Below are 26,271 nucleotides of genomic sequence, written 5' to 3' on the forward strand. Positions count from 1 at the left end.
TTGGCAATAACGCGCACCCGGCGGCGGCGTTAGACCGGCCCTGTTGGGTCTTGCCCCGAAGCTCCGCCTTTCTCCGGTTTTTCTAGAAACCCGGCTTTGCACTTGGTGGTGTCGTACAGGTATTTCCCGACCAGTTCGGGTGCTCTCAAGGCAGTTTGCTGCTCTGGAGCGGGCGAGACTTTTCTGTTGAGTTTCGGAGTTCCCGTAGGGCGCGGCGGGCTTGTGGCACGGGGCAAGGAAACCGGTTACCGGAATCGTGGCCCCGTGCTGACATTCCCTTTCTTTCCTTCCCGATTGCAGCATCCCAGACGCGTGTTTGGGTCTCCCATGGCGGATACGGCCCCGAACGGCCCCCAAGGGGCGGGCGCAGTGGTAAGTGAGCGAGCAGGGTCTTCTGGCTTGATTTACTAGAGTTAGGAAGGAGGGGGAAGTGTCGCCAAGTCTGTTCGGAGACGTTCCACCTCAGTGCTTAAAGGGACTGGGAGTAGTGATTGAGGTCGGGGTAGCGTAGAGAGGAGAGGTCTTGAGCAGAGATGTAGAGGAAGCTACAAGTTTTCTGTTTCTTAAGCCACTGTGGGCCGGGCTGGAGCAGGTGGCTCTCAGCTGTATGCCAAGGAAATCGGGCCTTCTTACCCGCCCCGCCCCCCCGCGTTTCTAATTGTCTTAGGTTCCAAGGTTGAAGATGCCAGCTGAGGGGGTGCCGTGACACAGGCCTCATTCCGCACACGCATGCTAGCAGAGAACGTCTCTGCCCGTTTTATGCCATTATATGGAAATTACGCAGTGGGGGAAGAGCAGTCTTTTTTTTTCCTTTTCATCATTTTGTCTTTACTTCTTTACGAAGAGAGATAACTAGGCTTCTGTAAATATTTTATTCTTAACATGCAGATCTGCTTACTAGTTATTTGTACCCAAAGCATTATTGCTCTGTAATCTTAAACACTATGAATATGTGAATTGAGCATGTCACTTTTTCCCCTTTAAACATTTTACAACATTTCCGTTTATAGACACAGTTTTCTTTTTTATTTTGTGGAACCCTTGGAGAATTATTTGCATACACAATGATGGCTAATTCATAAATACTTAAGTATTCTACAATACCACAATGCAGTCATTGCTGCAATTTTTGCAATTAAATTTGAAAAATTTAACATTGATACATGTTATTACCTGATTTAGAATCCATATTCAGATTTCCTCCGTTGTCTGTTAAAGCTGCTTTCTCCTTATCCAGGATTTAATCCAAAGCATGCATTGCTTTTACTGGCCTTTAGTCTCTTTAGTCTAGAATAGTTCCTTTTGCCTTTCTGGTGCCATTTTTGACTGTCAAGAACTCAGACTTGTTTTGCTTCTCAAATTGAAGTTGCCTGTTTTTTTCCCCTCATGACTAGAATCAAGTTAAACATTTTGGCAGGAATATTACATAAGTGATATTCTGTCATTTTCAGTGCGTTATATGTTTCAGGAAACATTTTATGTTAATTTATGTCATCATTGGAGAGAAGTTTGATTATTTGGTTCAGGTGGTATCCAGCAGACTCTCCATTGTAAAGATACCGTTTTTCTTTTGTAATTAAAAAGTATTCTGTGGCCTGATGCTTTGAGACTGTGTGAATAGTTTTTCACCTCAGTAGGTTTTCACCCAAAGTTTCATTGATGTTTTTTGCCCAAACTATTTATAACGTGGCTGGGTTGTTGACTCTTAAAGTGTAAACCAATACACTTTTTTAAACCTTTTTTACTGTACTAAAATGCAGATACATAAAAGTGTACAAAATGAAATGAATAGATCGGTGGTTTATTACAAAATAAACACCCTAACCAAATAGATTTCATTGTATTTTATTTTTAAAAATATTTTATTTTATTTATTTTTTAAAGATTTTTTTTATTTCAGAGAGGGAGAGCACGTGCACAGTGGGGAGGGGGACAGGGAGAGAAACTTAAGCAGACACTGCTGAAATCAGAGCCCAACTCGAGGCTTGACCTCACCACCCTGAGATCGTGACCTGAGCCGAAACTAAGAGTTGGAGGCTTAACCCACTGCGCCACCCAGGCACCCCCAAAAGATTTTATTTTTAAGCAATCTTTATACCCAGTGTAGGGCTTGAATACACAACCCCGAGATCAAGAGTTGCTGCTCCGCTGACTGAGCCAGTGCACCTAAGCTTAAATTTTAAAGAACATGTTCTAAAATTTCAGACTATGGTGTAAAGTCTGAATATTTGTGGAGAGCCTGAGTACAGTAAGCCAGATTCATTCTTCCACTTGACTATGGGTGATCATTTAAATTTAGAGGAGTCACAGTATAGTAGGTTTGGATACAATAAACCAGGCATGTTTCTGAAATTACCCGCATATTGTTAAAAAGACATTCAGTGAAACATCTTTGGATTTTAAAATGTACTTGCATTTTTTCCCAAAAGGTTTTCATATCTTTCTTTTTTTTATTTTTTTTAAAAAGATTTTATTTATTTATTTGACAGAGAGAGACACAGCGAGAGAGGGAACACAAGCAGGGGGAGTGGGAGAGGGAGAAGCAGGCCTCCCGCTGAGCAGGGAGCCCGATGCAGGGCTCGATCCCAGGACCCCGAAGGCAGACGCTTAACGACTGAGCCACCCCGGCGCCCTCTTTTTTTTTTTTCCTTAATTAAAGATTTATTTATTTATTTGAGAGAGAGACAGGGACAGAGCATGAGCAGGGGGGAGGGGCAGAGGGAGAGGGACAAGCAGACTCCTCACTGAACAGGGAGCCCTATGTGGGACCCAATCCCAGGACCCTGGGATCATGACCTGAGCAGAAGGCAGACGCTTAACTGACTGAGCCACCCAGGCGCCCGGTTTTTCTATCTTTCAAAAGATAATTTAGATTGCTTGTAGTGTTTTAGACTCCACATTAAGATTCATTAGTGAGTTTTGAAATCCATTTAGTGAAACACTATTTCTAAACATTAAATAGAATACAAAATACAAAAATCCGTTACACATAGGGAAGATACTGTTTTGTGAAACTTCTTTATAGAAGTTTATATATCCGTGTATGTTTGTATTAGACTTTGATGTAAAAATTAATAACGTAGATTCTGTCAGAAAATCTAAAAGCCACTTTAGGATTTGAAGACAAGATACATTTTGAATGAGAAAACAGATTTTAAGTGATTCTATTAGTGATAATGGATCCATCTTTGGCAAACGCAGCAAGGGCAAAGGTAGAATGAGAAAACATGGAGAATAAAGTGGGATATGGGAGTTTAATTTAGGGCCAGTGAAATAGGGTAAGACGAATGGGGCAGCTTCCAAGGGGATGAAGAAAGTCATAAAATTGGAGAGGCAGGTGCTATTTAACATTTCATAGCCATATTTTGAACACTTAGAGTATGTCAGGCCCTTGTGTGTATGTAAGCAAATTATAATGAGTTAGGTAGTGAGTGACTATTACCATGGTTTTACATTTCTCCTTTGTAAGGTTTATTTAATGCAAACTGGCTTTGTGTAATGCCTTTTTACTCAGATCTGAAACCTACCTATTTGAATTTGAGATTTCTAAGAATAGGCATTAGGGTTCTCTTGAGACCAATTAGTTCTTATTTAACGTTCTTTTAAAATAGATGAAGCCAGTATTACAAGTGTTGAAGGAATACAGACAATTGTAGTTAAATTTCTGTTCAAAGGTTTCATTCTTAATTAGTCTTTATTTTTTTAAATATCAACTGGTATTTTTCTATTTAAGTACTTCCGCTGCTTTCTACATTAAAACTATAAGGTGTTCGGAGATGTTGCTGAGCATATAGGTAAAACAGTTGCCTTAGGAGTTTTCATTTAATGATCTCAAATAATTGCTACAGGGTTGTTAAAACATTTTGAATAGGAATAAGACTATGTGATCTTCATCCTTGGAAAGATAATTTGCCGGCTTAGTTTACTACAGTATTTTTCTTTTTAAATTTAGCAATTCATGATGACCAATAAACTGGACACGGCAATGTGGCTTTCTCGTTTGTTCACAGTTTACTGCTCTGCTTTGTTTGTCCTGCCTGTTCTTGGGTATGTATTACACAGATTTTCTGCCTTTGATATTCAGTTGTTTGGTTGGTTTTTCTGTACTACTTTTTATGTGCAAGACTTGTTAAATTGCAAGAAGTTCTGGGACAGATAAAACACAGGTCTCATGCTTTAGGTGCTCATAACTCAGTAATAGTACCAACTGGAGGAATACTGTATGTCATGTGCTTTGTGAAAGCTGACATCACGTTGAAAATCAGAAAGAAAATGGATGTGTAGGGATGAGAGGAGTTCATATTTTTTTCATTTTTGATTTTTTAACTTAAAAGGAGGAGGGCTGCTTTATAAAATTCAGTTGGGTATATATATGAGGTGATGCTTCTAAGAAGGTATAATAGGTTCAAGTAATTTTTTTCTATTGACAAGTGAGAGATTTAGGTGTTGTGCAATTCTGATGCAATCCACAAAGGAGGAAGAGACACGGTAGTTATGTCCCATGATAACCTCTCCTCTGGTAATTTGCAGGTTGCATGAAGCTGCCAGCTTTTACCAGCGTGCTTTACTGGCAAATGCTCTTACCAGTGCTCTGAGGCTGCACCAAAGATTACCACATTTCCAGTTAAGCAGAGCATTCCTGGCCCAGGCTTTACTAGAAGACAGCTGCCACTACCTGCTCTACTCACTCATCTTTGTCAATTCCTACCCTGTCACAAGTATCCTTTCCGGGCCTTTTTGACAAAGGCGTCCCCTACCGAGTGTATAGGAGGTCTCTGGATTATTTTTCGCAATAGGAAGGGTTTGGCAATGAGGGTTTCTGTGAACCTGGGTTGGTTAAGGTTTGTTGACACTTAATTTGAATGAAGCTGCATTTAGTGTAAGAATTTCTGACTCTAAAGTGTGAAATCTAAATTTGAAGAGCTGACGTGGCGTGGGAATTTTAAATTTTGTATCTTTGTTCTTGCCTCTTGTAAACTTCTCTATTAGCGATGGATATTTTAAACTTCAGATTCCAAGCACAGGACTATGGAGGACTTATTTTAGTATTTACACTTGTTTTTCATTTAATTCACATCTTTGGGCAGTTGTCCATATGTCTTGCTTTAAAAAAAAGAGGAATCCTCAGCTCTTTAAACTCCTAGTGAGCTAGAAACAAATGGAAATTCATCAAGAAATAACTTACTTAAGCAGAAGTTTGGATAATTAATAAATGCAATACAAATTTAGTATTTACTGTGGATAGAGTAGAAAATAAGGACACATGGATAATCTTTGGAGCTAAGGAGAATGAAATAACTCATTTGGAATTGTATGTTTACACATTTCAAAAGTGTGTTGGATGATAATAGGTTTTCTCAAAAGGCTGGGGAGAGTTGGGGGGGGGAAGAGCTGCAGTTTAGTATGTTTGGGAAGCACTGGATTAAATAGTTTTAAGTAGGTTTCTTTACTACAGGACTTTGATGTGCTAATGTGCATTGTGAGGCCAAAGAGTGACTGGAGTTTCACAATCATTTTTTTTTTTTTTTAGAGCACTAAATGAGAAAAATATGCAGTCAAGATTACTATATCCAGCTAGGCTGTCATTGAAAATAGAAGGAGAGATAAAAAGCTTCCAGGACAAACAAAAACTAAAGGAATTTGCAAACACGAAAGCAGCCCTACAAGAAATATTGAAAGGGGTCCTCTAAGCAAAGAGAGAGCCTAAAAGTAACATAGACCAGAAAGGAACACAGACGATATACAGTAACAGTCACCTTGCAATCATTTTAATAGTTCTGTCCCCACTATCGTCCCTCTGTCCTCCAGAAAGTATTTTGTGCTTTAAGTGCTGCTCTTAAGAGTTCTTAAATGTTTCTGATACATTCTGATAATAATCATAAACAGTACATGTGTCTACATAACTATACCTAATGGAAAACACAGTAAAATATGTCTCTAGGGCTAAATATTACCTATTTAGATAATACTTTCTATGTGAAGTAGCAACTTTTAAATAGATTTTTAAAAAGTCTTAAGGAAAAGAGAATAGGTAACTGAAATTTTTTGAGTACCTATTTTGTCAGTGCATACAAACTTGGCATATTTAATCCTTGCAATACTGAAAAAAATCATAGCATCATATTTTTTTTAAGATTTTATTTATTTATTAGAGCACCATTGGGGGGGGCAGAGGGAGGGGGAGAAGCAGACTTCCCACTGAGCAGGTAGTCTAACATGGGGCTCCTTGGTCCCAGGACCTTGAGATCATGACCTGAGCCGAAAGCAGAGACTTAACCAACTGAGCCTACCCCAGGTGCCCGGAGCATCATATTGATAAGGCCACTGAGGCTCAAAGAGTTTCAGATAACTTGCCTGACATCACATTGGCAAGTACATAGTAAAGCTAACAAGGTCTATCTGACTTTTTTTTTTTTTTAAAGATTTTTTTTGGGCGCCTGGGTGGCTCAGATGGTTAAGCGTCTGCCTTCGGCTCAGGTCATGATCCCGGGGTCCTGGGATCGAGTCCCGCATTGGGCTCCCTGCTAGGCGGGGAGCCTGCTTCTCCCTCTGCCTCTGCCTCTCTGACTCTCATGAATAAATAGAAAAAACATTAAAAAAAAAAAAAGATTTTTTTTTTTTTTTTTTAATTTATTTGACAGAGAGAGAGAGAGAATACAAGCAGGGGGAGTGGGAGAAGAAGCAGGCTTACTGCACAGCAGGGAGCCCGATGCGGGGCTCGATCCCAGGACCCTGGGATCATGACCTGAGCCGAAGGCAGACGCTTAACGACTGAGCCACTCAGGCACCCCAAGGTCTATCTGACTTAAAAGGTCTACCTAATTTACAGTTAATGTATGAGTAACACTTAAGTATAGTTTTGAAATATTTCTGTCTGTACCTGGACAAAGCCAGTCCACACAGCAGGTGGTCACAAAGTTTGTTGAGTGAATCCTGAGTTGATGCCAAATGAGGCTCATGACCAGTTAAGACAACCTGTCTGCCTTTTCTATGCAATTGGTTGTTTGCTAGCCCCTCTCTGTGGGCATGTTGAAGATTAAGGATTTCATGTTCCTTAAATTCTACATTAGGGGTGGAGGTTGGGGAGTAGTGAGCAATAGGAATAGCCTAAACTAGTAACTGGCAAGAAATACTAATCTGATTCTTAAAGTAGTTGGTTATTAGGTTAGTAAATAAAGGTGAGCCCAAAGTCATTACCAAGTTGTGTTCTGATCTTTGGTTTTAAAAAGGTGATGCTGTCCTTGCTCTGACAATGATAGGTACTTACACCCTTTATATTTTCTGAGTAGTTTAAAGGTGACATTGAAAGCTAAGATTATGAATCTCTTATCAAGGATTTGTGAACTACAGAATGTTAGCTGTAAAAAAACTCATAAGAAATCTGTAGCTTTTTAAAAAATATTTATTTGAGAGAGAGAGCAAGCACTCGTGCACAGGAGGTCGGGGGGCGGGGAGAGGGAGAATCTCCAACAGACTCCCTGCTGGAGGAGCGTGGAGGCCCCGCTGAGCACAGAGAGACTCAGGGCTCCATCCCATGACCCAAGATCATGACCTGAGCCGAAATCAAGAGTTGGATGCTTAACTGACTGAGCCACCCAGGCACCCCCCCCTTTTTTTTTTAAGATCTATTTATTTGAGAGGGAGGGGGAAATGAGCAGGGGAGAGGGAGAGAAATCTGTAGCTTTGATGAAACTTAGCCTAGGAGATGAAGTTAGTGTCAGAGCCATGAGTGGAACCCAGATATCTTGATTGTCCTTTCAGGGTTCTGTTTTCATTACCTGCATTGCTTCTACTGAATCAGGCTTCAAGTTAGGATATATGTCAAAGTTTAAATTTAACTATTTAAGAAGCAACAGAATTTTACAGTGGCCTTGGAGAGGAGAGGCTTATAGCTTTCATCAGTTCCAAAGGGATCTATGATGGATTAAAAAGTACGAAACTATACATGGTCTCTACTGAGGAAATTGGCATTTTACTTAATTCTTGTGAGTGTCAGGGAAAAATTGGTCAGGATATCAATTTGGAGAACTATATTAGAGAGGTAGGATTTTTCTTATCCTTGGGTATAGGTCACTGTCTTGCTTGCCAGTTGGAATTAGGCATTTTTGGATCCTAATGAGTTATGGTGGTTTTGAATTTGGAATTCCTTGTGTTACAGTAATCACCATTTCCTATCACACCAAAGCTTTCAGGTAGTGTAGAAAAATACAATGGTTCATTTCTTAGAAAATGCAAATACTTTTTTTTTTAAATGAGGGTAATTTAAACATTTTTTTGATTATTTTTAAGTAAACTTTACACCCAACATCAGGCTTGCACTCACAACCTTGAGATCAGGTCACATGCTCTACTGACTGAGCCAGCCAGGCACCCCAGAAACTGCAAATACTTTTAGGACACATATTTTTGCCATTCATAATGGACTAAAGTCTATATCATTTTATGAAAATATTTGACAAGTTTTGTTGTTGTTCTTGTTATCAGCCTGGCAGAAATTGGGTAAATAGGGTCTTTTGAGCAATTTTTATTTTTCAAAAAGCTGAATAAAAATTGCATATTTATCCATGACATAAAGCCAAACAGTTGAACTCCAATAGGTGTCTGTAATTAAACTGATGAGACTCTCAATTAACTGTACTACACAAACCCAAATACATATACACTTTTTATTTGTACAGGCTGAGAACACATGAACTGTACAAGCTTGATAGGTACAGTATCTTGAAATAATGGGGATCTTGTAGGAAAGAAATAATGAAAGATCTTTAGTTGAGGAAAATTGGGGAAGTACTTTTTAAAAGTTTTTTATTTTTATTTTTTTTTTACATAAACTCTACACCCTATGTGGGGCTTGACCTTACCGCTTCAAGATCAAGTACCACCCCGAGATGGAGTCCCATGCTCTACTGACTGGGGCACCACCGAAGAAATACCTTTTAAACCATTACCCCAGACTCTTTCCTAAGCAGTTATGATGAGGAAAGCAGGACCAAAGACTTTATATTTGAAGGCCAAATTATTCTGGCCAGGATGGCCATTGTGGGATTAAAAATTGTAATATTTTGAGGTGGCCTAGATTTCAATTGAATTAAGCAAATGTTTATAATATTTTATTATCTAATAGAAAAGAAAAAAACTTTATTAATAAAACTGTGAGCTTTAGAAAATGAAGTTATTTACAGGTAGAAAAAAAAAACTTCATTTGGTTACAAAGTAAAACAAAAGCCATCACTGAAGTCCTTTTAGCAGATGCTGGTTCAGATATATATTGGGCATAATACATAGCCTGTTTTGCAAAGTACTTGATAAATGTTAAATATTTTCCTTAATTGTTTTCTCCAGTGAGTATTTTCCCAGTCTTGTTATTCTCTTTGCTTCATGCCGCCACATACACGAAAAAGGTCCTTGATGTAAGTAGAGCTATGCTGTTTTTTTGACTCCTGGATTGCAGATTGTTGGCATGAATTTAGTTCTGAGACATTTTTGTATTTGTCACAAAAATTTCCTTCAATCCCTGCAAACTTGTTGTAAATTATTAGTGATTTAAAAGTTTTAAATTTGAAATTTTTTAAGTTTCACAAAATACATTTTGTGAAGGATTGTATTGGATTGTATTGCAGAATACCCCCCAGTTCCCAGAGAATTTCTGAAGTTTGAAATAGATCTCTTTGTTTTTTTAAAAAAAAGTCATTTAGGTTTGGTAAGTTGTCAGAGATCTCTTGTTCTGTCATTGTTTAATTTTAACATACCGGGTAAGTAGAGTGTACTGAATTTCTTTTACATTAGTGTTCAGAACTGCTACTTTGCGAAAATATTTTCTTATTCCTGGGTTGGAACAGGAAGCCTCGCTTAAGTGTGCCAGGTGGATTGACTGCATATGCACTGACATTTGAATTAAAATATCCAAATATTTGCCTTGCATTGGCCTGTTTCTTTATCCCTACAGTTCTTTGGTCACAGCAGTGATTGGACTCTGTAATTTATTTAGCTAAGGATTCACAAATACCTTAACTGTATTACTAGGTAGTCCGATTTTGTTATGGTTAGATAGAAGTAATCACCATTTTTTTGTGAAATAATCTAGTCTTTTTTTTAACAAAAAATAAAGCATGAAAATGACTTACTCAAGCTGTCTTTTTATTTATCAAATACACAAAATACAACAAAGCAGGAAAATACACTAAATTTTACATTATTTTGTAAACTTTTATATTACTATTTCCAAAATAATTGTCTTAGTTGCATTACCTGTTGGATATGCTATTTATCTAAAGAAAGAAAATAATTGAGTAATCAAAAATGCTTCATTATTTCTAATATTTGTTTTCTTATGTTTTAGGCAAAGGGTTCAAATAGTTTACCTCTGCTGAGATCTATCTTGGATAAATTAAGCGCTAATCAACAGAATATTCTGAAATTCATTGCTTGTAATGAAATATTCTTGATGCCTGCTACAGTTTTTATGCTTTTTAGGTAAGAATAAAAATATATTTGTTTTGAGAGGCAGATGACTAAGTGAATATATTAAATACATTAACTCATTTTATCCTGCTTAAATCTGTTAGATACTGGTGTGCGGAGCTAGATTGATCTTAGCCACCATTTTTCATTTTATCGTAGAGAACTGAGACCTTATGGTAAACCTTAGGAACTTGTCTTATTTATCATTCCTTGTGATATACCATTTAACATTTTGAAAATTAATTTTAGAACTGCTGCCTATGAAAGAATCTTGGGAAGCCTAGTTTAGTGTATCTGCCACTATTTAGATGATTTTTCTTTTAGAAATTCTTCAAAAATATTATGGTCTGATATTAATAGCTGCCTACTATCGTCTCCATGTTTTGTTTGTGTCTTTTTTTTTTTTTTTTAAGATTTATTTATTTGAGAGATAGCGAGAGAGAGCACTAGAGGGGAGGAGAGCATGAGCTGGGAGCAGAGGGAGAAGCAGGCTCCTTGCTGAGCAGGGAGCCTGACTCGGGGCTCCATCTCAGGACCCTGGGATCATGACCTAGCCAAAGGCAGATGCTTGGCTTACTAAGCCAGCCAGGTGCCCCTTGTTTGTATCTTAATTATAGAAGTAATGCATGAATAAAGAAAGCTGTTCTGTTAAAAATTAGAACATTGGGCTAGTATTGACCCTCCCCATCAAGATTCTTGCATTTACGTTTTAAAACTACATTTCTGGGGAGATGGGTGGGAGAATGGGTGAAATAGATGATGGGGATGAAGGAGTGCACTTGTGATGAGCACTGGGTGATTAAAATTAAAACTTAACCAAAAAAAAAGGAAGGAAAGGGGAGGAGCATAAGCTTTGGTTACCAAGTCAAAAGTTCTTCTCTGTCTCTATTAATGTGTTTATCTTCTTTGTTGTAGAAAAAAAAATTCCTAGTTTCAGAGCTAAAGTGGAAAATATAAATAATTCAGATTAGCAGGAAAAAAAATAAAACTACATTTCTGCCTGGATTATTGCTTTTTTAGTTTTTCCAATAAGAGGACATTACAGATAAAAGCTAAAATATCATTTGACTCTAAACTGTTGCAATTCTGTCCTCTCCTTCTCCTATGTGTATGTGCATGTAGTACTTTAAAAATATATATACAGATACATAGAAAATACATATTATGGGTGTGGGGTTTTTTGTTTGTTTTTTTAGTTTTTTTTTGCATCAGAAGTGCCATAATGCATCAGTTATCTGCATCTTGCTTTTTTTCACTCCTACAGTATGTTTTCATGACCTATTTATGTTGAGAGATACAATTCTGGTTTGTTCCATTTAATGGCCATGTAGTGTTTGGTCATATTCATATGCTGCATTTTACTACCTGTTCCCCTGGTGATGGGGAAACATTTGTTTCCAAAGTTTTGCTTTTCCAGATATTGATGGAGTAAACATCTTCTTACCCTTTTTTTTAAAAATTTTTATTTATTTTAAGTAATCTCTCCTCCCAATGTGGAGCTCAAACTCAGGACCCTGAGATCAAGAGTTGCATGCTCCTCCAACTGAGCCAGCCAGGCACCCCTCTTTTTACCTTTCTGCTTGTACTTTTGTGCCTGCGTTTTCTCTAAACCAGAATTGATTTTGCTGAATGTAAGCTAAGTGCATTTTATATTTAATAGATGATGCCAAATTGTCCTTTAAGATGTCAGTATTAGCTGTTTTCCATAATCTCATTAACTTGTAAAAACTTATCTTTATGAAATATTTCATTTTAGTGTGCATTGCTTAATAATTAGTGAGATTTTTGCATGTCTGCCTCTTCAGTAGTCTGTAAGCTAGTAACAGTTTTATAGATTTCCTCATAAATGCCTTCGTTCCATTCTTTTAAGTAATGTTTTTCTCTGGAAACTCCAGGACCACTGCATGTTGCTCAGGTCAGAGGATCATAAGTTAGATAATATAATCTAAATAAAGTCTGGGAATGGCACAATGGAAAGACTTCTTATTGGATGTTAGGGACCTGGATTCTAGTTGATGTGATCATTAACTTAACCTTTTGAGCATTGATTTTTCACATTTAAAAAACTTAAACCTTAAAACAAACTGATGTTAATTTTCAAGATTATTGTAAAAGAGATGAGAATTTACTGGAAGTATTTAAATAGAGAAATCACTTTGTTATTCTAAAAGACTATAGTAAGATTATAAGGTTTTATTCAGTCCCTAGTAGGAAAAGCTGTTGATGCTTTAACATGTCACTTGCATATAACACAGACTATAAAATTAAAAATAATTTAAAATCATTATTCCTTAGATGTTCCCTCCATGATAGAAGCACAATCTAATATTAGAAGGCTTCATTAAGTTACATTTTTCTGAGTAATGCATCAAGCTCTGTATTTAAAAATGAAGGTAAAGTCTGTGAGTTTATCTTATATGTACATGAACATGAGTGTAAAAAAAGATAAAAGAATGAGATCTTTGTAGCTTTATTCATTAGTAGAGAGCGTGTTACATAATAGTAATACATAAGATGAATTGCTTGAAGCTGTAAAAAGAATGAGGTAAATTTATGGTGCAGATAATCTTCAAGATATAATAAATTTAAAAATTTATTAAGAACTGTGTAGGGTGTTCGCTTTTATATTTTGGGGTGTGTTTGTGTATTTAAGGGCATAGAGATGTTTTTTCTGCGTCAAGTTTCTTCATCTTTGAAATGGGAGTGATAATGCCCCTTCCCTCTTAGAATTGTTTTAAGTGGATTCAGTGAATTGTAAAGTGAGCACTGTATTAGTGTTAGTCATTATATACACTTGTGCATGTGAATTTCTGGAAGGATATATTAGAGACTGAGCTGTAACTCTGAGGAAGGAGCTAACTTGGATGATGGAAAATTTGTTTTTCATTGAATATTCCTTTCTGTATTTTCTGTAGTATGTGTATTTTTCAATTTGAAGAGTTAAAGATTTGTCATAGGAGTTATTGGGGAAAGTGGGTGTAACATTTAGTTTAGTGATTAGTTTGTAATCACAAATTTTTATTATGAAAGTAATCACAATTTAGAAGAAAAGGTAAAAATTAACTTTAAAAACCACATTGGCATCTCTAATGTATTTCTTCAAAAAGTTTTAAAATACAGTTATCATAATACGTATAATTTTATACTCTGCATTCTTCAGAGTTGCTCTCTGGTTTTCATAATCAGGGTTTTAGGTAGTTGCATATTAACTCTATCAAGTAAAGATAATATACTTAGCCTTGCTACCTCACTATCCAAATAGTGATGCATTTAATTTGTAGTGATTGGTAGTGAATGTCTTAACCCAGATAATCTTTCCTAGGAAAGAATTCTTGACTTAGAATTGCATAAATATGTAAATGGCTCTTGGGTATTATAAATGTGCTTTTTAACCAAGCAAAATAGTAGAATCAGCTATGCAAATTTACTAGGGAGCCTGTGTGATTTTACTGGTTTTTTTGTTTGTTTATATAAGATGAACCACTTTTCATTTACTATGTTATAAAGTTTCAAAATTTGATGATCAATTATTAGTGGTAATTATGGAAGCATTTATACATTTTCTTTTTTTCTTTTGAAAGATTTTATTTATTTGAGAGAGTGGGGGTGGGGGGCAGAGGGAGAGGGAGAGGGACAAGCAGACTCCCTGCTGAGCAGGGAGTGTGACCTGGGACCACGCCCAGGACCTTGAGATCATGACCTGAGCTGAAGTCAGAGGCTTAACCAACTGAGCCCCCCAGGCACCCATATACATTTTCTGGTTCATTTAATAGCTTTTAAATTTTTTAAAAGTAATATATACATGAATGTATGTTTATAAAATTTAAGCAATAACATTTTACTCCTTAGCAATCATATAAATTCTTTTATTTCATTTTTTTTTTAAGTAAGCTTGGGGCTTGAACTTACAACCCCAAGATCAAGAGTCACATGCTCTACCAACTGAGCTAGCCAGGTGCCACTCTTTTATTTCCTTTTTTGGAATAACTTCGATTTAGAGGTGCCTGAGTGGCTCAGTTGGTTAAGTGTCCAACTCTTGATTGCTGCTCAGTTTATGATCTCGGAGTGATGAGATCAAAGCCCCGTGTTGGGGTCTGTGCTCAATGGGGAGTCTGCTTCTCTCTCTCCGCCTTTCTCTGCCTCTTTCCCTGCTTGCACCCTTACTCTCTCTCTCTAATGTAAATAAATAAATCTTAAAGAAAAAAGAATAACTTTGACTTAGACATGATAGGTATTACCATGACCGTTTCTTATTTTATTTATTTTTAGAGAGAGAGCGAGCTCACACATGTGCGCCAAGCAGGTGGGGAGGGGCAGAGGGAGAGGGAGATAGAGAATCTTAAGCAGGCTCTATGCCCAGCACTGAGCTGGACATGGGACTCAGTCTCAAGATCCTGAGATCATGACCTGAGCCGAAATCAAGAATCGGACGCTTAACTGACTGAGCACCCAGGCTCCCCTACCGTGACCATTTAATGAATCAAGACACACATTCTCCAATTAAATTGCTTTGAGTTTTGAGAGTATACATATGAATTGATAATGTGTATTTCTTACCCTTGTATTTGTTTATTTCAGTGGGCAAGGAAGTTTGCTCCAGCCTTTTATATACTATAGATTTCTTACTCTTCGATATTCCTCTCGAAGAAATCCATATTGTCGGTAAGCTGGTAATTAGTTTAAATGTTTTATTTGTTGAGAGTATTGTGAAATACAGCATTTATAACTTGTAAGAGTTGTTTAGCTTTTATGTTAGAATTTAGAAGCAAGTGCTATTTTTGTAAATTTAAGTTCCAGGCCTTAGTAGGGTTGATGAGGAGGTGGTTGTATTTCTTTTTAGAAGCTGAGACCAGATTTACCTTTATCTCTACTAAAAATAGTACTCAAAATAGTATTGAAGATGTCTAAGACATTAGTCCCAAACTCAAGGCACTTTCCTAATTGAAGAAACAAAACCGTATGTCAAATAATAAGGAAACAATAGTTGAGGATACAGTGTTCACAAACCAATATATGATGCATTGTTATGTTTGCCTTATCATATCAATACTGTAGTCCACAGGAAGGAGAGATCATTGAGCCAGAAAATAAAAAGAGCCCATGAAAGTTGCACAAAGTAGAGATTTTATTTTGTTCAAGAAAGATTAAAGCCTTTGAATAGACAGAATAGGTAAAAGCATTTTAGACAGGAAGATAGTAGGAACTATCTTCAGAGGCAAGAAGGAGTAAGCTGTGTTTAAGGGGCATTGAATAGACCTGTTTGACTATACCAGGGATTCTGAATGGTAAGTGGTTGCAGCTAAGATTAAAAAGGTATATTGGAGCCAAATCGTAAAATTTCTTGAATTTCAGGATAAGAAGTTTGGAATTTATCTTTTAGATGTATGAGAATGGTGGTTTGGACATGATCATATTCTTCTGATAGCCTTGTGCAGAATAGTTTGGAGTGGAAAAATGAGGAAGCAGAAATATTTTAATGAGTTACTATAATGTTCAGGAATGGAGGCTTCAGTGATACAGTAAGTTATGCATGTGGATCTCAGAAGCTAGAGTAAAACTGAAATGAATAGCTGTTTTTAATAGTTTCTTGGATATGTTACCGAGAATACTAATGTTAACATCGTTTGTTTACAAATTGAAAATAAATTCATCGTACAGTATAATTCAGTCAGAAATCCAGTGAGTGTTTTAGCGTGAGCCTTAATTTCACGAGCAAAGTAAAAAGAACTGAAAATGAATGCTGGTCCATCATTTGCCAGGTGTGTAACTTTAAGCAAGTTATTTAAATTTTAATTTCTTCATTGGTAGAGGAGAAAATACCCTCCTTGGGGTGAAATGAAGTAATGTTTTAAAAGTGCTTAGATTCTGTTATGTTTTTAATACATAGTTTATTTTCCTTTTTCTGTGATTCTGATTGTCCTTAGAGGGGCTTTTATGTTCTGTTAGACAATGTCTTTCTTAACAGTACTTCCTGAAATAGAGCTTACTTCAAACATAGGTTCTTAATGAGTCCCTAGTCAGAAATAAATCTTCAGTTTTACTTGATTCCATCAGTTTTTGCCTCTTTTTTTTTTTCTGGTTCATGTATTCATTTTAGACAGTATCTTCTGGTGCCCTGCCCTATTATCCATTTTTCATCAGATTTGTTTTTCTCTGCTTCTTTATACCCTTTTTATCTCTACTCCCATTTTTCTCACATGCCTTTAAATCAGATTAGCAGACAGAGAAATTTAGAAGTGTTCAGTGGGATGAAAAAGGGAAGGATAGCAGTGGATCCGGGTAACACAAATATGTGCGAATAAGCATTTTCAAAGATCTCGCGTAAGCACACAAAACAAATCAAAACAGTGGAAAGGTGATGGGAAATATTTGAGCTTATAAATATTGATAAGCGGCCTATAAAACTACATTTTCTATGCTACACTTTTTTGTTAGGGATTTTGCCAGTTTGTACCATTTTCACTCATCATGATATCCCTCAAGTTAGTGGTATCAGTCCTTTGTAGATGTCTGGTGTAGATCAGTCAGAGCTGTGCTGTGGCATGGCAACCACATGGCAACCACCAGCTACATTTGACCTTTTTTTTTTTTTTAAGTAGGCTCCATGCCCAGTGTGGAGCCCAACGTGGAGCTTGAACTCACGACTCTGAGATCAAGACCTGAGCTGAGATCAAGAGTCAGATGCTTGACTGATTGAGCCACCCATGTGCCCCACATTTGACCATTGAAATAAAAAGTTAATTAAAATTCATAAACTTTAAAACTCAGTTCCTGAGTCACATTAACCAGCTTCACGCACTCAGAAGCCATGTGTGGCTGATGGTCGCCCTATTCGACAGGCAGAGAGACACTTCAGTCATCACTGACCGTATATTGTCAGCACTGCTCCAAAGCGACTCTGCAACTTGGTCTAGATTATGCCAGGGGTATGGCCAGGAATGAAAGACCTAGCCCTGTGACTTTAGGCAAGCCATTGACCTCTTTAGGCCTCATCTGTAACTGAGGGGTTAGACTAGAGTATTTTCAAGGTGCTGTCTAGTTTTATTCATTAGAGTCATTTATTCAGAAGACAGTGATTGTGTGTTGGTGATAACACGTTTATGTAGGATTGCAGTACTTGCTTTCTAGAGACTTAGGGCTGAGTGAATTAGACAGCTGTGTAAGTCTGTGATGGTGACAGTTCTGTGAAAGCACAGGAAACTGAGGGAGGCAGCTGAGAATTCACTGAGGAGGTGGTAGTAGAAGCCAAGTCTTTTGAAGTCTGAGTTCTGGCACATGGGTGCCTGAAAATGCATGTTGCTGGAGTTAAGTATATAGGGAAGTAATGAAGATTTGTGCCTGGAAGGTAAGACAGGGACTAGATCATGAAAGGGTTTGGAATTCATTTCAAGATAGGAAGAGCATTTGAAATTCATAATATGGAGGGTTTGAGAACGTGATGAGATCTGATTTAGAAATACTCCAGAAGATGCATTACAGGCTCAGCAAGAGGAAGAGAGGACCGTTTTGGAGACTGTGAGGGTAGTAGTCCAGAGCCTGAACTAATTCTGTGTAAAATAAAAAGGGGATAAATTTGGAAGATTTACCAGGTAGGAGCTTAGAGTTTGGGGAAGACTAAGATAAAGGAAGCCCAGCACAGGATACAGAAAGGTAGAACAGGAATTGTCTTTATGCAGGATGAGTCAGCACGTAAAGTGTGAAAACTCAAAAGTGAATGATCAAAATTATTTTTGGTGATATTTCAGGTATCTTGTAAATTACAGTTCAACCAATATACATGATTTTGTGTCTGCTAGCCTATACAATGTATGTGTGATGTGTACAGTATGTAATAAAGAGTCCTTTGGAGACAGCAAGCACAATAAAAGTCGACAACCTGTTGTGGGTACAAACGTGCAACATAACTGGAATATAGGAGTCATGGCAGAGTGGGAGAGGAGATGAAGCAGAAAATTCGATTAAGACCAGATTCTGGAAGGCATTAGATGTTAAGGAGTTGGACTTTAGTCTAAAGGTAGACAAGAGCTGGTTTGATCAGTGGGCTAATCCAACTGGAAAATGGCATTTATTGAGTATCTTCTATGCTTTCTCACTTAAATTACTCTACGACTGACTCCATGAAGTACATATTCCTATTTTATAGATGAGGAAAGCTCTGAGAATAGTAGGTGGTGGGATTGCCCATAGTATATAATTTTGACTCTCTTGTTCTCTTTTTTAGAACTAGTTGAATTTACCAAAGTTAAATGTGAAAATGATGTGACTCTACTATAAAGATATAAATCACCCCTTATCTCAGCCCTTGGAGATAACCATTTATTAGATGCTTTTGTTAAATGAACTAACTCCCCACCCCCCCAAAAAACACCACACAAATGTTGATTTTGAGAATTTCATTTTGTGCGTTTCCTACAGTGCATTCTCGTTATTCCTTTTACTTTAAATTCTTTAGTGACTGTGGGAAATTCCTTCATCAGCATTTGCTTTGTATTCTTTTTCCTTTTGTGTCTGAATGAAAACTGTTTTATCTTGCAGGACCTTGTTTAATGAACTGAGGATTGTTGTTGAACATGTAATAATGAAACCCGCTTGCCCACTGTTTGTGAGAAGACTTTGTCTCCAGAGTATTGCTTTTATAAGCAGACTGGCACCAACAGTTGCGTAGTTTAACATCCAGCTAAGTTATATGTAGTAGAAATAAGCATTTTTAGCAGTTGGTACTTCTGCTAGGGGTTGTTAATTCCAGGTGTAAAACTGACCTCAATCCAATTTACGTAAATGCATCTCAATGGAAAAATTACCATTTTCCTGGCATGTTAAATCAAGCCTTTTCCCAAGAAAATTTTACTGTGCTGTGTTGTTAATGGTTAAGGACGTTTCTATCTTGTGATAAATGTATCAAAAATTTTTTTAAATGCTGCTGTGCCTTTATCATGAAGTACATTTATTTCTCTTGTAAAAGTAGCTGTAAAATTTCTTTCAACCTAATTGGTACCCTCAATTTATATCTGGCATGATTTCATTATGGTAATATTAACATACATGAATTCATTATATTTTGAGACCGTATTCTTTTGCCATTCAGTAATTTTGGTTGATGATTTTAAAAGAAACATTTACCACTGTATTTAATTTCAGATTGTTATTAAATTGATTTTCTGCTGCTTTGTTAGGATATATTTTGGATATACCATTATAAGAGGAATTCTGCATGCACCTTGCATCTTATGCTATGATCTTCCAAAATTTTTAATGTGGCTTTGAATATTTTTTAAAAAGACTGAACTGTAAGCGTGTTAGCCAATTGGGTCAATATATGGGGTCACAACTGTTTTACATCAGAAAGCCTTAGTAGTTATACAGCTTTCTTTCAGAGACCCATTAAGTAACCTTCCTTAAATAGGAAACCCTTTTACAAATGTGGACACATAGATGACTAGTATTATTATACCTTATGGAATTACTTAGATTCTTGACTACCAATTTTCTCGGTTTCTTAGGCTTGAATTTTCATAGACACTTGCAGCAGTTCAGATGTCTTTTGAAAGGAATGTAACTGAAGACTGAGCAGATGCCTGTGCTTGGTGTCTGTTCTGAAATAATAATGAAGATTATCCTGTAGATACATACTTACCCATCAAATCTGATTTAAAAGTTTAAATGGAAAGGTTTATAGGTAAGATAATTGATTGGGAATGGGGCTGGAAGAGGAATTGTGGGGGGAATAGTGTGCATTTTAATTTCGTAACGTGTAGGTAAATTTGGGCGTCTTGGGTGTATTATGCAGCTGTGATTTGAGTTGTATAACATGTTAAATCCTGTTTGTTGAGCTGCCATCAACTTTATAAAATTCATTCTGATCTTTATTACTGTTGCATGATTGGGAATGTTTAAAACACTGCAAAAATTTTAGTACACAGTAATGTAATGGTTTTTGTAACCAGTTGTCTTTTGTCTGCATGTAATTGGATTTCTCAGATACATTCATTAGTAACTTGTCAGTAACATCAGTTTTCTTTTTGTTCAACTTTCCCATCTCTGGAAATGTGGTATCTACTTGATAGCTCAACTGTAGCCAACTGTTTTTGTATTTTTGTAATATTTATCTACTAAGTTAGAAAAGCAGCCTCATGCAATACAGTTGATTGGGTTGGGTGGGTGGGTGTGTGGTTAGCCTCATTATCACTATATATGTAATCTGATGGTTTTAAGAACTAATTTTCTAGAGCAATAAAGTGACTATAATGTTAAGTAAACAGTATATTGATTCCTAATGATGTCTTTAAAAATTAAGTCTTGAATTATATCAAGAAATTTTGGCAGCTGAAGTATTTAAGTTACTAGTTTTTTTGTTTTCTACAATTTTTTAAAATCTTGAGACAATTTTAGATTTACAGAAGAGTTGCAAAAACAGCACAGAGGGTTCTTGTATACCTTTTACTCAGCTTCCCCTTATATTAACATCTTACATAACTATACAGCATTTATCAAAACTAAGAAATTAACCTTGGAACAATACAATTAATTAAAGTATAGAATTTACTCAAATTTCACCATTTTTTCTGTTAATTAATTTTCTTGTGAGCTGTTTTTACTGGTTGTCTTTTAATGATCTATGAGTATATCTCTCTTTTGAGTTTTTCCTCTTTAGTTTGGAAATTACCATTGGTCAAAAAGATTTCCCTAGAGGAAATAATTTCATGTTGGTTTTGACAAAAATAATTTTAATATTAAAACAACAATGTAGAATACCCTGTGCTTTAAAAGTTGAGGCTTTTTATCACATAACAGGATTATGTTTCTGATATGCTCATGTTGGACTGTTCTTTAATGGAATGCTTGATTTTTAAATAAAATACTCCTCCACTCATGAAAAAGTAAATTTTACAATTTGAGCATTACTAGATGTTTAGTTTGCATGAGCTTGTAGCTAAGAATTCCGTGATATGTATATGTACAACCAGCTGATTTGGCATCTGGAATTATAGTTTCATACGTACATCTATCAAATTAAAATTAAGGAAATACTGTAGCAGTATATGGAATGAATGAAGTAGGAGAAACTATAGCATAGCTGAACTTAATTTTACTTCCAGGTTTAAAAAAGTTAACACCCAGAATATTTAATTCTTTAGAAGTGGTATAGTGCTATTCTTCTTCTAGTACTTTTAGATATTAAACCCTCTTGGACAGGTGGCAGGAAGCCTAACATAAAACCTACTTTTATTATAACAAGAATTCTGGATTCCTTTTGTATACTTGATTCTTCATGAATTTAAACTCTAATATCAGTCCAAAACTGAAATTTCTTAAGAATTTGTATTTAAATTTTCTTGGAATAAAATTTACCAAGGTAGATGCTCCTGGAAGTAAGCGAATAATTAAATTTAGGTATTTAGGAACTTCCCTTACAGGAAAAATCAAGGCATGCTGATATTAAACAAGAAGTTTTTATGAAAGACTTAAGAGGTCTGTTTTATAACTATGATTTGTAAAGCTGTCAGAATACCTTTTCTTCCTAAAAATCAAGATCAAAAATTCTGATTAGGTTTGTAAGTTTAGGACATGAATATTGTTCTATGTGGAAAGGAAAATGAGTGTATATGTAGTAAGATAAGTGGAACCGAGGGACTTCGTTTTTTTAAAAGTTTGAGATCAGAGTGAATGAAATTAGTGTTGAGGGATTGTGGTTAAAGACTCTTATCTAATCCTAAGGAGTTTATTTTGATTAAAATAGTTATTCTGAAACTCTTCCCCCACTCATGTCCGCCCAAATCCCCCAAGGATCTGCTAGCCTCAAAGCTACCACCCAAATTTAGACCAATTTTGATCTGACTCTACCTCAAGGGAGAAAGTAACCACAGACAGTTACGGGGTATGATCAGTAGGTGGCACTCTTTCCTCAGGTCACAGGCCCTGTTGGAAGGTTAAATGCCACCAAAAGTGCAGAGTCAGCCATAAAAGGATCTGATTTCGCCTTTTTTAATATGTAATTACTCAAAATTCAACAAATATTTAGTAAGCATTTACTGTGAGTACATAGTAATATTGAAACTACATTACATGTATTCAGTTATATTGAAATCATAGTAAAATATTGAAATGTTGAAAAGCTGGAAGAGTACCCTATTAATGTTTACTTTCTAGTCAAATGGTAATATAGGCCACAATTAGGTGCGGCATTATTCAGATCATGGGCCCTGTGTTGTTGTTTTTTTCTTTATAAAGAGTGCCTAAATCACCTAAATATACATCAATTATAAAATTGTTCTTTCTCCTTAATTTTCAGCTGTGTAGAAAAATGGTACTTAAAATTTTTTCATGGTCATTTTGTAGGTACACAAGATAAGGCCAGTTTAACCTCTTAAAATTTAGACTTTTCATGGTAATATAAAAGCATACTGAGAGTTTTGGTTATTGTTTCAAGAATAATAACCTAGACTTGTAAATTCAGTTTGAGTTGCAGAGACAACTAGTTTCTCTTTTACACCTCGTTGGAATTTCTCTAGGATTAGGAGAATTCTGCAGAGGCTATATGATAATGTAGTTTAATAGGTAGTGTGCCAAAGGTATATGTTTATAAATCCAGGAGTGTTTTCCAGGGTTTGTTTTAATGAGCAGCCCTCTTCTAATATTCAGAGTGGAAAGATGTTAACTGGATCTGGTATTAAGGTTAAGAAAGGAACTGCTGAAAGTTTGGAAGGATTCCTGGTAGTAATTATTCTAGGACATGTGTACCTTCTAAAGAGGTGGTATTCAGGTGGGTTCTTAGAAGGAACCTGTTTTTTCTGTGTGAGGGATAAACTCTAGAGTGCTCTTGTGCAGTGCAAATAGGAAAACTGCATTGAGTTTGAGTTGATGTGATGAGATAAAGTACAGTATTTTTAAAATCTAAAGCAGATTCTGTTTCTTAGGAAAGTGATAAAAAATTGATAGATACCTTTGCTGGAATCTAAAAATTAACTCCTATTAAAGGAGAAGGAAAGTCTCAAGAGTCATTTCACATTTTCCTTCATAGTGTTCTTAAAGCTAACTTTTTGATATGCTCAATCCTTTTAAACTAATTTTTTTCCTTGGTTCATGACAGTTGAATTCCAGATTTTCTTTTGTACCTATAAAGCAGAACAATTGCTTTTGACATGAATTTTTCTTACATATACATTTGTAAGTTGAGACCAAATGGTCAAAGTCTTGGCCAGGTAACATTTGTGATGTGTCTATATTGGAACAAATGTTAAAAGGGTCACAAAGATTTTCTTAGAAAGAGTCATAAAAAACTGCTTGATTTATAAATGCATTAGTTCTGGTGCTCCGCATAATGGGATATATTGAACTAAAAAATTTGTATATATAGTATGTCAGCGTTTCTTAGTAACTTCTCGAATCCATTTTTAATATCTAATATTGTACAGGTTGGGGAGTTATACTCTTCAGGCCAATACTATCCAGACTGTATAAATTTATAAAATAAATTGAAAAATTCATCATTCTCCTATATTCAAGACCAACGAACATAAATGCTAATGTAGGGCTCAGAGGGGAAATATATTTCTTCTGAATATTTGAGAAAATGTGAGTCCTTTCAAGAAAATCTAATAAACATAATAATCATAGCCTGCTGACATTAAGGAAAAAGGACCTCATTCGCTCTTTCTTTTATGCAGCGATTTACTGGTCCCTACTGATTTCCAAATTGGATCACTGTAGTAAATTATCTATGCTGGTACCTGTGAAAGTAAGCCCTGGGATCCATATTTGTTTTGTGTTCTGCTTAAATCAGCAAGAATGATAAATTTGATGGTGTGAAATTGAAAGTGTCAAGGGCTTTCTTTGGTGACTGAACAAAATGATGTCTCCACTTTAATTTATTGTGACCCTTTTTCACTCTGTGTGCTTTGTATATCTAATATTTATTTCAATACAAATTAAATTCTTGTTCCTTCATCTGTATTGTTATATACCTAAGATTTTATTGATGTAAAAATCGAATTGTGTAATAAAAATCTCTCTGGATTTAAGCAGATTTGAAAATACTATGTTGCAAAAAAACATTTACAGTTAGAATTCAGCTTTCCATTGTGCTTCATTGCCTTATTGTTAGAATAAGGTGAATTTGAACACTTCTATTGTCCTCAGCCCATCACAAATAATAGAAATGGTGTAATTTTGTGGTCTAAGGTGGAACTGGGGAAAAAAAAGTTATAGTGGATCTCTAAGCTGTTTGAGTGCTTTCTTCTGTACTTTTTTGTTTAGTGAGATTTATAGCCTAGTGGATAAGTTATTTATAACCCTCAAATTACTTACAGTATACAATATAGTCAGAGTACTAAATCAACACAGAGTAACATAGAGGAATATATTTTCCTTCTAGGTGGTTAGAATTGGCAGATATTTTCTGTGGCAATTTTAACCTGTACTAAGCAAAATGCTGTACAAGTAAGTAGTTTATGGTACTTTTTTGGTTGAATTCTTCACAACTTGGACCTCTGCAGCCATTATGACCAAGAGTTCAAGAGTAACAGGCCATTTGACTTAAATAACCAAAAACTCTCAGGACAAAGAATTGAAACTTGCAGTGATCCAGAATAAAATGGATGTATTTTTTTAACTCCTAAAAGATAGAGTTGTATATGCAGGTTTGTCTGATCTGAAATAATGGTCCTTGGTGCAGTTAACTATCAGATTCATGTTTTACAGTTCATTGTAGTAATATCCAAAGCATATAGTTCATCTTATGAAGTGTTTAGAAATACCCTTTTTATTCCTTTATCTAAAAAGCTAAATTTCCTTTTGGGGCTTATAGTCTTATTGGGCTTATTTTGAATTAATATTTTATATATGAACTTCATGTTTCTCTTTCCCAAGGACAGTCCTCAATTTTAAAAAAAGCAGAAGAACGTTTCTTTAAAAATACTGGAAGAGGGGCGCCTGGCTGGCTCAGTCGGTAGAGCATGCGACTCTTGATCTTGGGGTTGTAAGTTCAAGTCCCACGTTGGCTGTAGTGATTACTTAAAAAAAAAAAAAAATCTTAAAAAAAATTGGAACAGCTTTTAGAAAACTATTTTATACTTTTATATGGGCATATTGCTGGGAGTAAAATATTTTTTTTGAAGTGAGTAAACATTTACCCTATTTAAATGAATCTACCAGAGGGTTGGTTTGTTTTTGCCTTTTAATATTATAAAGTCAAAGGATCTGTAAAGCTTATTACTATTTGGGTTTTTATGTTCATTATAGTTGCTCTAAAATGGTTTTGTGGCAGCTATACTTAAGATATTAATATAGCGCTAACAGCTTTCAATAGCATCAGTATTTTTTAACGCTTTGAGATTAATGCCCAAATAACTTTGAAGCAGGTTTGTAAAATCATTCTTAGTCTATTGTCTGTATACTGGGAGTTACCAGATTCTCAAATTTTAAAACATTAGAATCTTATTTTAATTACAAGCACACTGCCCCCTACTGGCAAATTTTCTGAAAAATTCTAATGGCTCAGTTTGCATGTAATAAAAATCATGGGGGGAACCATAGCTTGACTCCTGATTTTTATTTCCAGTTGGTTTTTACATTAAACACTAATTAAGGTCATGGGATTCTTATTCATGATTTCAACCTTTTAATGTTACGAAGTTTTTAGACCGTTATCATTGGTTAATAATCACTATTTCAAGATGCCTAAGTGAGCTAATGAGTTTTTTCATTATATTTATGAGACAAGTAGATTTTTGTCTCTATTTTAAGACTGAGAAACCAGAATTCCAGACAAGCGCATGGGAATTCCTGACTGATAATTTGTGAAGGAAATCAGAG

General features: G+C 35.8%; 1 protein-coding gene across 2 annotated transcripts; it reads left to right on the forward strand.

The window, feature by feature from the left end:
* Window positions 1–25,388, forward strand: TMEM33 (transmembrane protein 33). 2 transcript variants are annotated; one of them, XM_032400267.1, is made up of 9 exons: window positions 1–119; window positions 301–372; window positions 3,953–4,047; window positions 4,531–4,718; window positions 9,343–9,410; window positions 10,340–10,473; window positions 15,040–15,123; window positions 18,997–19,117; window positions 19,962–25,388. In XM_032400267.1, the coding sequence occupies exons 2-9, from the start codon at window positions 328–330 to the stop codon at window positions 19,965–19,967; spliced, it is 741 nt and encodes a 246-aa protein (XP_032256158.1). In that variant the 5' UTR covers window positions 1–119; window positions 301–327; the 3' UTR covers window positions 19,968–25,388. The 2 variants fall into 2 exon arrangements, with proteins under 2 accessions (XP_032256158.1, XP_032256157.1); XM_032400266.1 differs by having other exon boundaries at window positions 18,997–25,387.
* The last annotated feature ends 883 nt before the right edge of the window (window positions 25,389–26,271 follow it).

Source organism: Phoca vitulina, unplaced genomic scaffold (assembly GCF_004348235.1).
Source record: "Phoca vitulina isolate PV1807 unplaced genomic scaffold, GSC_HSeal_1.0 scaffold3, whole genome shotgun sequence".
Classification (NCBI taxonomy): domain Eukaryota; kingdom Metazoa; phylum Chordata; class Mammalia; order Carnivora; family Phocidae; genus Phoca; species Phoca vitulina.

Excerpts from the sequence above, each read along its gene's own strand:
- TMEM33 (XM_032400266.1), top strand. The coding sequence starts at position 328 with ATGGCGGATACGGCCCCGAACGGCCCCCAAGGGGCGGGCGCAGTG. Across the intron at positions 9,411-10,339 it reads ACACGAAAAAGGTCCTTGAT|GCAAAGGGTTCAAATAGTTT; the intron begins GTAAGTAGAGCT and ends CTTATGTTTTAG. Across the intron at positions 10,474-15,039 it reads ACAGTTTTTATGCTTTTTAG|TGGGCAAGGAAGTTTGCTCC; the intron begins GTAAGAATAAAA and ends TGTTTATTTCAG.